The sequence below is a fragment of the Schistocerca cancellata genome, chromosome 5 (assembly GCF_023864275.1).
Source record: "Schistocerca cancellata isolate TAMUIC-IGC-003103 chromosome 5, iqSchCanc2.1, whole genome shotgun sequence".
NCBI classification, from domain to species: Eukaryota; Metazoa; Arthropoda; class Insecta; order Orthoptera; family Acrididae; genus Schistocerca; species Schistocerca cancellata.
The window spans coordinates 770636235-770653352 of record NC_064630.1 but is presented as its reverse complement, the minus strand read 5'-3'; the positions used below and the strand labels follow the sequence as shown (position 1 = coordinate 770653352).

Here is a 17118-nt window from a genome sequence, read left to right as displayed (position 1 = left end):
CTGCACATTCTGATACTTCACACGCTTTTGTAAGACATGAACAGCTGCACTTAATCTAACCACTTTATCGTCAAAGCACGTCTGTGGTGACGTTTCGCACGAATCTGGCCCTGATACATGGAGAACTGAACTGGCTGCTTCTGTGTCATACGACTGTTTTGCAGCTTGAGATTGACTGTCGAATCTTTGTGGCAGTTTCCTCTTCATCGTCAGTTGAGGTGGCTTATTTAGGATGTCAAACAGTGTGGGTACTGCATTCCACACGAGTTTGTTATTGTCTGCGTTCATGAACTGGTTTTCTTCGAAATATTATTATACAGGTAAACTGGGTCTTTCTTCATAAGGTCTTCTCGTCTGCTATTAACAAGCCATTTTCTGCTCCTAAAACGATACATTCATCATTTATACACATATAGTTTGCAAGTGAATCCTGACGATACAGTTTAGTAACATGATGGTATATACCTCTCAGCATCCTTAGGAAACCTAAAAAGAGACAGCTGTGGTGTCTTATTCCTGTTGTTGCTGCAATTTATTGCGCTACAAACGCTCCCGATGGTAAAAACCATTGTATAAATCAAAATAATCAATCACAATTCGCTTTCACGATTGCGCCGAACTCACAGTTCAACCTACCAGCCGCTTGGGGCGCTGCTGACGCTGTAGGCAACAAAATCGAGGCGAAGTGTCGCGACTGTGGTCGAAGGTTTCTTTCAGTCTTGAATATCTTTGGATGTCTCATCTTTGACCAAGGATCACTGGACTCGGTCGAAGAGGAGAGTCTTTCATTTAAATCTCGTCTCTTCCGGTAGGGATGGTGAGTGGGAATTGTGGCGTTCTGTTTTGTTGTAAAATTTATTATATAGGAAGATATGTAAAAATATCAAACGTTTTCGTTAAAATTTGTGTCGTTTTATGATTATGACCTTTAATTTCGTACTTTGAACTCGAACATATAAAGAGTTTAAATATTTTGCTTGTGCCACATGGTGTTGTTTTCGACACGATGAACGGTTTTAAGATGTTATACTGCATTTCTAATCATGTACCTTTTACTTCTAGCCTTTCAAGAGGTTTGTGGAAACGGGGAGAGTGGCTTACATCTCCGATGGGCCACATAAAGGAAAACTATGTTCCATAGTGGACGTCATTGATCAAAATAAGGTACGTGCATTCTTGGTCATTAAAAAATATGATCTACAGAGATTAGTGTCTATTTGCTTCTCTAACATCGAAGGTGGTTAGAATCACGAACACAGCGTCTTGATTGTGAAATTTTCCCTTGTGACCAATTACAGTATGGTTGACCACATGTTAATTTCGAAAAGTGTTCCATGATACTGTGGGAGTAAATTCGTACCTAGATACGATACCTCAAATTTAACAAATGCATTCGTGTTAGTATGTTTTATTAGTATCATTCGACCACCCACTTGATACATTTTCTATGACACCTCTGATTCGGACTTTGTTTCTGTAAATGACAAGAAATATTAGTTGTTAGTTTTTAATAAGCTGTTGACTGTGCGAGACATACTTTGTAGACACACTGCTAATGTTTAAAGTAATTGCAAGAAAGCTTGCCTTTTGCATGTCTTGCTGCAGTGTTTATTTTACCACTGCATTGGTAGTTATGAAGTAGAATTGTTACAGTTTAAAATAAATCTTCATGCCATGATCTAGGGTTTGTGATATTTGTCTGCTGGGTTTGTGCACCCCAAAGAAAATGGTCATGGTGACTGATCTGTAGTGCATTTGGAGTATGGTACATTGGAAGTTGAGTTTGGTTGACAATTTGTGCAACTGTAGAATGTCAGTATAGATTAAATGGTGTGATAAGATTGAACAGTCTAGTGACCCCACTTCTAAGTTCACTCCATATTTATCAAACTTTAAATGATTCTAATATTTTGAAAAACTGTTTTGTATATCAGACAGTGGTGCTTTTTGAGTATGTGTATTGTACAACAAAGGGAAATTAGCTATTGGATATTGGGTGCTGGGACTTAATGTTGTAGTTTTCCAATGTGTGATTACTTAATGTGGAATTATATAGTTTGAGGAGACGGCAATATGTTTGTTGTTCTAAGAGACATTTTGCTATTTGAAAGTTGTAAGGAAATGCAGCTAATGGAAACTTGAGTTTTAGAATTGAATATTGTAATATTGTAATGTTGTGACTTGTGTAGATAAGACTGCATTTTGAGTACTAGCTGTATAAGGAGCAAAGCATAGTTGTATATATATATCAATGCACATTCATGTACTTTCAGTGTTAGGCCAGTATTCATTGCAGGCCTTGGGTGTTTTAGGGCAGGTTTCACATTCATTGGCCAATTTGGTTGGGGTGTTACTTTTAGTATCGTTAGGTTTTCACTGTAGGAAGATGGTGAGATAGGTTAGGTGGATGCCCAGTGCACATCACCAAGAAAATATCCTGAGCCAAATGTTTCTCCACAGTACAAATGTGTTTCTAATTGTGCAGTACTTATTTAACAGATACCTTTATTTTGAAAAATCTATTGCATCAGTCTTTCTTGGGATTTGGTAATTTCACCTTCATTTCACAACTGGGAGGTACGGTGTGTGAGCAACTAGGTTCATCCTTCCAACGGTCACACCAATATCTGTCACATTGGTGGCTACGTATTGCACAACTTTGTTTTTACATTTGATATATAAAAACGATTGTAAAACGCACATTTAGTGTTATTTATATAATTGAATCTGATTATTTGCAGTATGTATTGCTGACAATTATTGCAAACTTACCTTATATAGAGTGACTGTATATACTAAACATCATTGTTGTGGATCTCTTTCGCCCTCTGCAGGGAACAGAGAATGTCCCACTCAGCTTCATTCTTGAGGGCTTTATGTTGAAGGTTGTGGATACTGGAGCCATAGAAATGGTGGAATTCATGTTCCTTCAGTAGTTTAAAGGACATTATTTTCAAAAAATCAACATAAAATGGGTCTTTCATATTTTTTCAGCATTACTTACATTGTCTGGGTATTCTTTCCAGATATATTTGAGGTTGAAAAAATCTATAGAAACTGCTGTCCTGTTCTGGTACCAGAATACTGTCTGGCTTTCCACTTTTTGGCTGCCTGTATTGTGCATTGTTATCAAAAAACTGGTTTATTTTGGTCACATTTGGGATTACAGAAGTGTCAAATTCCAGTCAGCTTTGACCCGTGATGTCATCAATATGGCTGAAATGGCTATTCTAAGTGTATCCAATATGGCGCCTAGGATGTCACTACATCCACATGGCAACAAACATGAAAATACGTATAAATAAGACAATAACATCTACCTCCAAAAATTGTCCAACTAATGGGACAAATGCGAGAAATTGGCTGTTTTAGGGAGGGGACAAGCTAAATATGACAGTAAAAGAACTCACCCCGATCCCAAAATACACATCATGAACCAAAATAAAAATGTACAGGAATTGAGGCACTTCCCTTGACCTATGTAGATCAACTGCAGCTGACGATACCAAAGCACCACACAAGAAGACATCTAAAAACACAACCAACTCATAAACTCCGTGTCGTAATGTCATCGTGCACCCCAACACCCTTGCATCGTGGATCAAAACAGATGGGTGGAATTGGATGCTTCCGTTGACCCCAGTTTCTGGTGGCCAAATATTGGAAAGCTTACAGCTCTTTTCTTCTCAGGAAAAAAATCTATAGGAATTGCACCTTTTCTCATAATCTTAAAAGTATAACAACTTTTGGTGTAAGGTATGTATCCAGGGGCATAGGTGTGTACCAGTTCGACTTGAATTAAAAAAAGGTTCTACATGCAGGATCATGAATTTGAGAAAAATGAAATGAATTTAAAGTATTTCAGATAATTAATGGCTGTAATTGCAGTATTAATGTGTTTGAAATCAGTCAAGCCTAGTATGGATCTAGTTTCCAAAGGTACTTACAAATGTGTGAAAAACTTGCTGGAAGTGGAAATTGCTGTAGTTCAGTTCTCAGCAAAAGATAGTAAAGAGGACAAACAAATGTAGCAAAATTTTTTTTGTTCATAAACAAGTTTAATTGTAACACTTTGGTAAAACTAAGTGATCATTGCCAGGTTTTGCATTATGTCAGTCAAATCTTCTCTTTAGAGATGTAGGTTGTAACATCCACGGTAGGTAGTTAACATTTTCTTGATTCCTGTACTCACCTTTTCTTAAAATAGTGATACTGTCCCATGTCTCAATTTAATATAAGCTTCTGCTGGTCTTAAATATGTGAGGCATACATTTGTCCAACAATAGGCACTGTACTTTTGAAATGATTAGTTTCACTGTGTTTTTAATTACAATCTGCTGCTTTCTGGATATGTAAGTCAGTCAGGGCAAAATCCATGTTGCAGCTTAAGGAATGACCTCATTCAGGGTACTTGGGTTTATTCCTTGAAAGACATTGGTTATAATTAGATACATCCAGAGAAACCGAATGACTGTTTTTGTTTTGTCCATAGCTGTCATCACTCAAGATTCAGGTTTCTTATCTAAAGGTGTGCTGTTTGTAAAAGTTTTAAACAAATGTGAAGCAATTTAATTTGCACTATGCCCTGTCAAACCTTGATGCCAGAGGGTCATGTATGTGTCAGTTATAGCAATAAGCACACTGAAATTGTAAACTGCAAGATATCAGGGGTAAAATATTTGACTCTATGAACAGCACTTACAAATCAGTGGATGCTGTATGACTAACACTACTAGGTTTATGGGATTCATTCTGGTCCTGCTTCATTATAGTCATATCTTTTTCAACATTGCCTTGCTGTAACCTCAGTTGAGCTGGCAGTTCCTATTTGTCAAGTGCGTTAATGAGAATCTTTGCGGGTTAGTCATCGCATGTAACTGAATGAGTATGGTGGAAAGAGAGGTCAGGGAAATGCTTCTTAAGTATAATAATGAAAACAGTATGAGTCGCTGTTGATGTTCTTGAAGGTGTTGAACATTTAATGTATATTAAGATCGTTGGGGGTCAGAGCTATTCTTTTCCAGTTTTGCAACTGCTATAGTGATCCCTCTCTTGGAAAACGTGCTGTACACTTGATTTTCTATTGCGACACTGAATTTTCTGTGTTGCATTTTATTACCACTAGTCTCCTTGCACATGGTAAGGTCATTTTCAGTTGGAAACAGGATTTTCTTCTGAGTTACTGAGAACATTTTAACAAACCTTCACCATCACCTTGCCCTCTGTGAAGGGTTATCATAGGTGCCATGAAATCTTCAACACTTGATACTTTGCATCAATCCATCAAGTAACTCCATTGCTTTTCAATATCTCCCAGGGCATAAAAATTTTCAGATTGACTTTTTGTTTTTGCTGAAGTTCTTGCATTTGAACATGCATGCACACAGTGTGAAACAAGGACACTATGCTTGTCTGCCCTCTTTTAGAATACTACTGCAGTGTTGGATCTTTACCGGATAGGATTTACGGAGTACGTCGAGAAAGTCCGAAGAAGTTTTTAGCATGTTTTGTATTACGCAAAATAGAGCAGAGAATGTCATTGAAATGGTACTGAATTTGGAGTGGACATCATTAAAACAAAGGTGTTTTTTGTTGCACTGGAATCTTCTCAAGAAATTTCGATCACAGACTTTCTCCTCCGAAAGTAAAATTATTTTATTTAAGCTGATCTACAGAGGGAGAAATGATCACCCTAATAAACTAAGGTAATTCACATCTCACACCGAAAGATACAGGTATTCGTTTTTTCTGCACACTGTACAAGGTTGGAATAATAGAGAATTATTATGAAGGTGGTTGGATGTAGATGTAGAATCCTGTGCACTATATGCCAAGAGCTTTTCTTTTCCTTTGTCACAATCAACACAATTTAGTTATAGCTTATTGTTGATTAAATGCAAAATGAACAAGAATAAACACCCTGTCCAGGTATTGGAGTAGTTTAGCAATCAGTAATAAGGCTTTTGTTTGAATACCTTTACTGCTTGAACTTGCGTATTCATCTTCTCCATTTTTCCTCATTTCAGCAACTGTACTGTAGGGCCTTTTAATTTGTTGTTTCTTTCCTCTCAAGCTTTAGTTTCTGCTGCCTCTGCTATTTTATTTAATGCTGAGGGGTAAGGCTCAAAATTGCCATTCATGTTTTAAGTGTGTGCCATCTGTTTCTTGCATTGGGTACTATATTTCCATCTGTGACAGTTATAACCTTTTATATGTTATTGGGCTTTGAATGTACATCCCATTTTACACAAAACTTAAAATTCCATATTATCACTTATAGCCTTTTTTATTTAAAGTCTTCAATTACTGGCAATTAAATTTGTTTGTATTGACTGTTCTCAAGAAGACGCTTAGCAACTTCTTATGGGGCTAGTGTTTATTTACTGACATACCTCCAAATTTCCACAATAATATGGGTTTGCATTAGACAGTGCATACATTTTAATCCCATATATGGCAGTGTCCATGGAATGGGTGCAAAATTTCAACAGTAAGTTTGTTCATTCTGTAAGGTTGTTTTATATTTTGAACACAGCTATGAAAAATGGCAGCAAGTTTATCAAGCTCCGTTCTTTCCTATTGGGTTGTGCTTTCACTAAATTGAAGGGTTTTCAGAAATTAGTAGAAACCTTTGAGAACTTGTGGCTGCTCTAAGGTGTTATTTCCCATCCTTTCAGCATAACTTTTCCCCATTTGCCATTCATCTGTTTTTCAATCCTATTTCAATATTTATTTTTGAATTAGTCTCTTAGAATTTCGTCAGTTGTTTTTACATAGAAAACTTATAAAAATACATACATTAGAGATATAGAATCTCTTACTATTCTTAGATCAGGGAAATTTTTTCACTGCGTTCTTTTAATTTTTGAAGATTTCAGCAAACTTGATATGAATCATTTCATAACTTTATTATCCTTCTCAGCATAAAAATCTTCAGACCATCTTGGTCTTCCCCTTCACTACCTTCAGTTTCAGAATTGAGGTCTGAATTTATTCCTTTCTCACTCAAGTCTGAATTGATTTCCTCAAAATGTTGGGATAATTGAATTGGCACTTTTTCTTTCATTCTCGTCAAATTCTTGCAAACTTCTAAAAATATAAAGTTTTGATGGGCTCTACCTGGTAAAAACATTCAGAATGTGAGCTGTTATGATCTCTAATATTAAAAATAAAAAAAAGAATTTTACTTAACATATGTAGAAAAGCTTGCTGAGAATGTGACAGAAAACAATCAGAACATGAGCAGTCACACATTGTATTCAGTAAAACAGCCAGGCACGCACTGGCTACCTTGTTTGTGGGCAGAAAAGTTGTCGCAACAAGAGTGGGGTGGGGCAGGTGACAAGAAGAGTACTGTCGTGAGAAATAGCTGGTGCCAGTATTCCAAGAAGCTGAGTGGAAGTGATTGGCAGTTATAACTGAGGCATTGTGAAAAATAAAACTATGTGATCCATTAAGAGTAATTTGTGATGACAATAGAAGAGTTTGGTAAGTATTTCTTGGTACAAGAGCACTTTCTGCTTGCAAGTCTTTATTGCTTCAACTTGGTGATCCAAAAGTGTTACATACATCACTGATGCTATTGATCTGTTATCACCCTTGTATCAATTTAGTTTTGCTGTGGTTTTTTTTCCCCCACTTCATTTGCTACCCTTCGTATGAATGCTTTTGTGTAGTTTGACCTGCCATTAGCAGATGTTTGCTCTGACAACTTCTGTGTATCATCATCCACCTCCAGATATAGAACAGAACTTAAACAATGTTATGAGTCTACATTTTTTTGGTCTGAAGGTTGTGTAGCAGATATCTTGGAAAGTTTCAGTTGGTTCAGCCAACAAATATTAATATAAAATCATTCTTGTGGCCACGTCGTATTTTGAGTGGTGTGTGTCCACTGTTTTGATGTCAAGGGTCAGAATAGATACGTAGCGTTTACTGGTTCAATACATAGGTTTTTTAACATTAAGGGTCCAAAGTTTCAGCTAACCACATGATTCATGGATGGTGCTTGAACCTCACTAGAAACAACTTCGAAAGGGTGTAGTGTGATAGTGGGCTTGCATCTTGGCAGTTGCAACAGCTAGTACATCATGAAGTGTAGGTTAGGTGGGATTGTGATAATTGGGTTGGTTGTTGATGCCAGGGAAGTGAAAGGAAGGTTGTTTTCACCAGATGTTTACTTCACACTATATTACGCATTTTGGTATATTTAATGCATAAGTCTCAAAGTAGTTTGGTGCATATTGCATAAACAGGAAATGCAAGAGAAGGGTGTCCTCTGTTACATAAGTTATACCTATGAATTGTTAATTTTTGTGTACTAAAGGCACACAGCAATCCATGTGATCTCACATTTAGACTAACTTTCAGAAATTGTAGAGTGATTCTTAAGAAATGGATAAAGTTCTCAGGTTGTTTGCCCATCAAATATGGATGCAACCTGAGCTTTTTTTTTTTTTGTGACTATCTCCATCATTGTCGTTGGGGCTATACCAGGGCCGCCGAAACATTCCACTTGACGTTTACGTATGAAGTTGGCAGCGTAACAGAGTAACAAGTGAAGAACGATAGGCGTTCAGCGTGGGGCGCCAGCCAATCGCAGCGCAGTGAGCACTGCTGTTACGTGCTGTGACGTCAAAGTTCCCGCGTTGCTGGCTTTGTTTAGTGAATGTGTATACAACGTGAATTGTATGTTGTTTTCCGCGTGTTTTTGTTGTACTGTGTGCTATATTGTTGTGACTTTTGTTACGTTGTGAGTTTACATACTTGGAAAATGCCACTGAGAAGACTTCCGTTCACATAGTGACAATCCTTTGCGTCGAGGGGTGTCACTAAACAGCCGGGCACTGGCGTTACTACGCAGAACTCGTGAGTTTTACGAACAGGAGAAAAACTACATTAGCATTCATGGACAGCCATCAATTCCTGCCGATGAAGTGGTGGAACGTACGTCGAAAACTCTTGGAATTAGTGCAAGAACCATAGTAAGGGAGTATTAGTACAAAACTTGGAAGATACTGAAGTGAGCCATTATGATTCCGAGCTGTCTGGATCAAATAATACATTTTTAACAACCCCGGCAAAGAAGAAAAAGCAGCCTAGTCCTATCACAGATTTAGATTCTTTCCAGACTGATGCAATTCGTAGGCATGTTTATGCTTGCTACAGCAGAAAAGAGTATCCGACTGTAGCTAAGTTATTAGTCTCTTTTAAAGGAAGTGAACTCTTCAGGGGTGGTAAAACATCACAAAAAATTGTGCTAAAATATGGGTTTCTGTTACAAAACGCTAGACAGACGCAAAGTACTGTTAGAGAGGGCACATTGTTACCGCTCATAGCATTTTCTTGCACAAAATTGTGGGCAGAGACATTAATTCCATAATTTGGCTAGACGAAACGTGGGTTAATGCCGGGGAAGCTGTCGGTAAATGCTGGATGGATAACGCATCCAGCATTAGAGGCCATCAGCTGACAGGAAAAGGAGCTAGATTAATTGTGGTCCATGCAGGCTCCTCCAGTGGTTTTGTCCCTGACGCGCTTTTAGTTTTTAGATAAAAAAAGACCGGTGATTACCATGAAGATATGGATCACACATGATTTGTTGAGCGGTTCAGGAACCTTTTAAAACAATTTCCTGTCCCTACAACAATTGTAATGGACAATGCTCCATATCATTCGGTGATACAGAATTAAGCCCCAACCACAAATGATCGGAAAGAAGTTATGGTGCAGTGGTTACAGGCTCGAAATATTGCAGCGGATATGATTATGACAAAAGTTCTATTATATTCTCTTGTTAAAGAAAATAATCCTGCAACACCTACATATGTAGTAGACGAAATTGCCAAGGAGTAGAGTCATGCTGTAATAAGGCTGCCACCATATCACTGCCATTTCAACCCTATTGAGTTAATATGGAGTGATGTAAAAATGTATGTAAGGAACAACAAGAAGTCCTTTACAATAACAGAAGTGGAAAAGCTGTTGCGTGAAGCTCTTGTGACTGTGGATGCAGCCCTATGGAGAAAAAAAGTAGAGCATGTCGAGAAGGTTATACAAACAGCACAGACAATAGAAGGCATTATCAGTGGCCATGAACAATTAATGATTTGTCTTGCTGATGATGACGATGAAGACAGTTTTGGCAATGAATCGGACGATGGTGAGCTGGATGGAATTGCGCCATTATTGCTGTAAATTGGTGAGTGACAAACTACTAATATTGGTTATTTATTGCAATCTCGGTTATTATTTATTTTGTAAACTACGTACGTTATTGATTTTAAAGTACCAGTCGTCAGATGCTTGTTTTTGTATTTCTTTGCTCCGTTATCGAAATGGTGTGCATTGTTATACAATTGTTTACTTCCTGTCATTGTAGTACAACTAAAAGCGAGTTTTTATATACACTGTAACTGCTCAATCGCTTGCATTTACGAGACGGGACGGAAAACTGTATCATCTGTGTGTATAGAGGTTGCTGTTGCAACATCACTATTACAGTATAGCCAACCTAACTAGACAAAAAGTGAACTGTCAAGTGCAATGTTTCACCGACGCGGGTATAAGTACAAATTGGTCCGTGATGAGAATGGAGGCAGTCATTGAAGTCTTGTTTTATGCTGCGAGTAACAACTTATCTAATGGCTCCAGTAGAAAGACTTCAGTTATGTTCCTAAAAATTGCTTCTCATATTTTTACACTGCCTCAGAAAACGTAAATTTTGACAACCATTTCTTAAGAAATATGGGGGTTTATGCATTTAAATTTTTTCTTATTAAGTGTTGGCTTAGTCTGATTTGAATAGGTGACTTTGTCAGTTTGTAACTGTTACAACTGTTAATAAACCTGTACATGTGGTAATAGAAACACATTTACAACAGTCCTACTTTCATAAGAATGTATGGGATTCAATGTCCATTTTAATTTGGCACTTGGTTTTGTCCATTTCTGATAAGGTATGTTTACATTGCTTGCTTGTAATCATTTGTGAAATTTCTTATGGATATTTCTGTAATTTTTACTGAAAAGTGTACAATAAGTGAAAACTTGGAAATTTTGTATATCATTTTAAATGTAGTCTCAAAGTGTAGAATATAAATGTGGAGATTAAGCATTGTACAAAAGTGCCTGATGCAATTGGAAATAGTTGTGGTGAAATTAGACACAAGGTGGAATATTGAACCATCAATGGTATTTTTGTCTTATGGTTTAAAAATTTTTACAAACTTGTTTTTGTACTGTCTGTGTCATTGTTACAAATCTGGTAGTGTGTGTTGGAAATACAGAAGCATCCGATCTAACCCGTCGGCTTTGACCCATGATGTCACAAATATGGCGGAAACTGCCATAAACGACAATTCCAATATGGCGGATATAAAAACGTTGCATACGTATCACAAAGACGAAAACACATAGAAAAACAACACACACAAAGGTTTCACAAGAACAATCTGCTAACATTGATAGCAAACAAAGATAATAATAAACAAGTGGTACTCAAGACCAGGCAGGGTCCCCCCCCCGCCCCGGCCAAAAAAAACCTCCCAACCTAACCTCGTATTCAGGGCTACGCTACAGATCAATGTGTAGGTCAATCAAAAGATAAAAAAAAGAAAAAACCAATATTGATTCATTAGACATAACATATAGACCATAAATATTGAACAATCTAATGGCAAACTGATAAAAGCCTCATAGACGACGTTAAAACAAAAAGTACAGTAAAAAGGTAAACTATATATTACAGGCCCTAAAACTCCTACTAAGGTAACGTCAACGAGGCAACATCTACAAACACGCCACACTCACAAACCAAACTCCGCGCCGTTATGACGTCACACACCACAACACCCTTACGTCACGGGTCAAAGCCGACGCGTGAGATCGGATGTTTCTGTTGACCCTGTGTGTTTTCCAGAATGGCTGTAGTGTAATTTTTAATGCATATCTTTTAATGTACATTTATTGAGCTTGATTGCAATTTAAAGTAATTTGTGCTACAATTATGGATCACATGGAATGATGAACATACATGATAGGAATTGCCGGCTGATCGATAAATGAAGCCAACTCATTACTGACCATGTACTCAAACACACTAAATTATAGTGTTAAAATTTGATGTATCTAAAGCACTAGTATATCTTTCAGGCTTTAATTGATGGACCAGTAACTGGTGTGCCTCGAGGTGAGATAAGATTGACACAGCTACACCTAACTAAGTTTAGGGTCAAGTTTCCATTTACTGCTCGCAGTAGGGTTGTGAGGAAGGCATGGCTTGATGGAAAAGTTGATGAAAAATGGAAGGAAAGTTTGTGGGCGAAGAAATTGGAAGCCAAGCAAAAGGTAAATATTAATCCCTGGTGGTTGTAACATTTTTGTGATAATGATGAACCAATTTGATAGGAATTGCCGGCTGATCGATAAATGAAGCCAATTATTTACTGAATCTTGAATCTGATGTAATATGTAAGTTTTGTCCATTAACATTCTCTAAAAAGAGGCTTCATTTCCAGAGAGTTGCAATGACAGACTTCGATCGCTTCAAGTTGCGTAAAGCAAAACAACTTAGAAACAAGGTCCGTAGCTTAGCATATTACAAGCTCAAGAAGAAGGCAACTCGTGCAGGAACCCTGTATGGTAAGAAAAAATCAAAGGATGCCAAGAAAGAGAAGAAACCAAAGTCCAAGCCAGCGCCCAAGAAATAATGTATAAAGTCTGAGAAAATAAAATTTATAAATTATGTACTTGTTATACTTTTTACTTGTGAAGTCTGTCTGTCTGTGTGTGTGTGTGTGTGGGGGGGGGGGGGGGGGGGTGTTTGCTTTATGCATAAAGTAAATTTGGCAGGAGAAAGTGTTATGTGGTTTGTCACCAAATTGTCTAAGCTATGAAATTGGCAGGTGACTTCATTTTTCATTTTGTATGGAGATGCCACAAGTTTGGGGTGTATAAAGGTAAAAATTTCCTGCAGTTAGCAGCATCAAAGTAGTTTGTACATTTGGTCAACGAGGTCTGCAGGTACTCCTTTTTTGCTCCATGTGATTATTTTACACTATTAGAGTGCAACTCTTTTGATGTGTTTGTTGGTGAGATAATGCAAAGAAACGTACATTGTGCAAAATTTGAAACAGGTTAAATTGAACCAGTGGAGTGTGCAAATTCGTCATACTTATTACACTTGAAATATACAGGGTACTTTTCTGGCTCAATATTATGTAAAAATGAACACCAATTTCTTTCAGGCACTGTTAACAGTGCATATGTTTTACAGATTTTTGTAGATACTGGGTAATGTAGCACACTTTCTAAACAAATTAGAAGTATTTTAAATATTTTTGAACCTATTTAGGGTTATTATAAAAATTACAAAGAATGTGATGCTAATCAAATGTTACACATTTGAAGGAGACCAAAATTTTACCAGATATGCATGACAAGATGGCTAAGGTAAGAGACCTATTTAATTCCACCTATTATGTATATTACAAGGATAAAAAAAATCACATCTTACATTTCAATTTTTATAATTTTTTCCTGATAATGTTATTTGTTCTATAATTTAGTTGACTCTGCAATAACACTTAGGTCTACTATGTACGTATGGACCATTGAAAATTAGAACAATGCTTTATAAACTTCAGGAAATATTTGTATCTGAATTCTGAAAAATAAAACTTGTGGGAAACTGCAAATGAAGATTAGGGTCAATCCAAATGAAGTGGTCCAATAAAAATTAAGTTGGTTGCTTGACCATTTTTTAATACTTTAATTTTTTTATATGTGATATTCCTATAATTGAGATGTTCAAAACAGTTTTTAAATAAATTTTTACCTTCCACCTTGACTGAATGGTGGACATTTCGTTTGTAAGCTTGCGATGATGTTTCAGTTTAGACACATTAGCTAAAATATGAATATCTCTGCATTGGGTTAAGTTACAACACGAAATCTACTAGAGACAAAGTTTGGATACCACTGAAAAATGTTTTAGGGAAACTTTCAGTGCTTGAACTTATCTTAACTGGGAGGTCTTATATCACAGAAGCTGTCTGAAGAAATAATTCTTCTTAACATTCACCACCAGGTTTAGGAACAGTCGCATCTTGAAGGATAGTAATTAAAAATATTTAAGTATCTCAAAATAATATAAATGTTAATTTCATTGATGTTTCCACTTTTATATAATTCAGTACCTCAGTTCACTAATAATTGATTATATTCCTCCAATATCACACATGAAAATGCAACAGCTGTAAGATCAGCTGTAATGTGAATTATCTCCTCACTTTCAAAAATTCATATCTTTGTCCAGTCAGATATCATTGTTGGAATTCTCACAGTACATTGCAATCATATAGGTGTACAAACTGCAAAAATCATATTTTTAAATTCAGTTGCACCTGAAATAGCTAACCCGTAACTTAACAAAAAATGAAAATTATCAAATTTCAAAAATTCCTAAATTAAGGAAACAAGTGTTCTTGCTCTATATGAGGCTAGTAGTGTATGATATCTAACTATAGGAAAAACCTCTCATAAATCACTCCTTGTTTGTTATTGTTGGGCCTAAAAAGAGGATTTCTGAAAATTTGGATACCAAACTTAGGTCATTTTGACTAGTTAATTTAGAATTTTGGGTATTTTGTGTAATAGACCTTAGCAGTTAAGTCCCATAAGATTTCACACATTTGAACAGTGTGGTCATCTGTGGATAACATAGGAAGGTAGGTGGCCTATATACAGCTTTTCTCATTGCTATAACATAATTCAGAGGTTCACTTCATCTAATGGCCAGTTCATAATAACTCTGAAGGTGGTCTGTTTCAGTTTCTGTCAATCTGCCTCAGCCAGACAGATTTTCCATCAGATAGTAATTTCGTTTCACTTCTCTTTGTAGCTTCCTCAATTTAGCACCCATCCTCTTTTGCACATGTCCACAACACTCAAGTTTTGTTACTAAGGTAATGCCATAAACGTTAAACTCATTAATTTTATTGTAAGCTTTGTGTCTGTCATTTAGGTACTTCATATATCTCATGTTATAAACAGGCACCGACCTCGGAAATATTTTTAGAGCTCCACTGTAATCATCATAATTCTTAGAACACTGATGTTCAATATGTCTTTCAGTGTTACCATGGCGGGTATGGCAGTCCTTAGATAAGCACTCAACATAAACAACTTTTCCATTCTCCAGAGAAGTAGCGTCTACAGCACCATTCAAGGTACGATGTCCTTGACACTGACATGTCCCATCAAGCGCAACAGCAGTGTCCCTGCTTCCACTAATATTTAGTTTCTTCTACTGCACGTTTCGTAGATGCTTTAGACACTGTCAAGGCACCTAAAATATTTTAAGGTACTTGCTGAACCTACTGGGAGGAGGGTCCGTCAAACCGCAAAACATTTGAACAGCCATATTTTCTTTCCCTGTTGCATACACTAACTTAAAATTCACGTCGTATGAATTATGCACAATGTTAGAAGTCATTTTCGAGGTAGATTTATTGTAGGATCTACACAGAACAACTAATTTTGATATTAAACCCTTCCTTCTACTTTGTTCAGTTATTTCCAGACAGCCTACACTATCACCTTGTTTACTTTTCGCCACCTCCTTTATCAAAGAAGATATGATGCCCACATCATCATCATCATCAACAACAAAAAATCCACTACAAACAGCGTCAGTTAACACAAAAATTTGAATCACCAGGAGGTGTGGCATGTGGGAGTTTCTCCCCTGAAGAACAGATACATAGGTTACTTTCAGTAGTGTGGCTTGTTTTATTGGTGAACTGATTACCACGGAATTTCCTTTTATTGAATTTCTTGATGCCTGGCATGGTTCATATTTATTGCACACTAAAGGATATGTACTACCACAAATATATGTAGCACTTGGGCGACAAACATTCAGTAACACATGAACAAACTGCTTCAGCGAGACGAAAGTAAATACTAGGAAAGATAATCATTTACAGACTTTAGAAACCTGCACTGTTACCAGGATATACAATGTATCATATGTATAATAGCTGGAAACAGAACATTCAGTTCTTTTCGAAATACTGGTTTCTGTAACGGCATGCATGACCGTAACTACAAAATTTGGTATATATATTGGTCATTTTCCATTTGAAACTATATAATGTATATATAAATGTAATTGAGAAAGATTATAGAATTTAAGTCATTAAAAAAATTTCGATTTTTCCACCATTTATAAGTAACCTGTATTCCTAAGTGTGGTAAGTACCCACATTACCATATAGTTCCTGTTTTTCTGAGCTGCTTCATTATCCACTTTAACAGGTGTCTGGTTCACAGAGGAAAGATTTCTTTGTAGAGTTTCAGTGAAAGGACACTTAACGCATTGACTGCCGTGAAGCTGCTTGTGGCCAGAGCCTGAGGGTGAAACATCCATCACTATGCTTGTGGCCGTCAGTGTGTTAAATGATTAAAAAAGAAAGTTTCGAACATATAAACTGGCATTCGCTCTGTTGTTACTTTTCCTATATGGGAAGCTTCTTCCTTCTATCATACATTTGTCTATTGTCATGGTGGATAACCAAAGACTGATTAAGACAGTCTAGAGCTTAGAGGGAAGTTCTAGTGCAGAATGTTAGCCACATATTGAAAATAGGACTCGTTAAAGTTTCATTAAAAATGCTGAGGGCTTCTGAAGACTATAGAGCGAAATGATTTCCTGTCCCTAATGACTGGTAAGTTTAGCAAGTTACAGAATTGGAGGTGATTGTGGAATTAAAACATTTGTAATTTGTTAATATCCAGTACTAAAACAATGTTGCCTCGTGAAGCAACAAGCTGTCTGTGAAGGTGTAATGCATTGTAATTCTTGTGCAGCAAATTTCAATATATGTAATACTTTCTGGTGTTACATCTCCAACAGTTTCATCAAGCACATGTTGAATACCAAAAATTGCCTGCAGTCTCCTGCACCGGTAATATCAGCTCATAGTATGTAGCATTTGTCGATGTGGCTAATGGACAACTCTTCAGTTATGTGCAATACTGTTTGTGGCATGGAAGGTAATGTGGTTAATTTATTGACTTTACTGGCCTGCAAATGATCAATCACTTTCATTAGAG

At 36.7% G+C, this 17118-nt stretch overlaps 1 protein-coding gene across 1 annotated transcript; it reads left to right on the top strand.

Moving 5' to 3' along the window:
* Positions 1-726: 726 nt before the first annotated feature.
* Positions 727-12749, top strand: LOC126188142 (60S ribosomal protein L14). The gene is made up of 4 exons (XM_049929638.1): positions 727-817; positions 1063-1164; positions 12154-12348; positions 12519-12749. The coding sequence occupies exons 1-4, from the start codon at positions 815-817 to the stop codon at positions 12708-12710; spliced, it is 492 nt and encodes a 163-aa protein (XP_049785595.1). The 5' UTR covers positions 727-814; the 3' UTR covers positions 12711-12749.
* The last annotated feature ends 4369 nt before the right edge of the window (positions 12750-17118 follow it).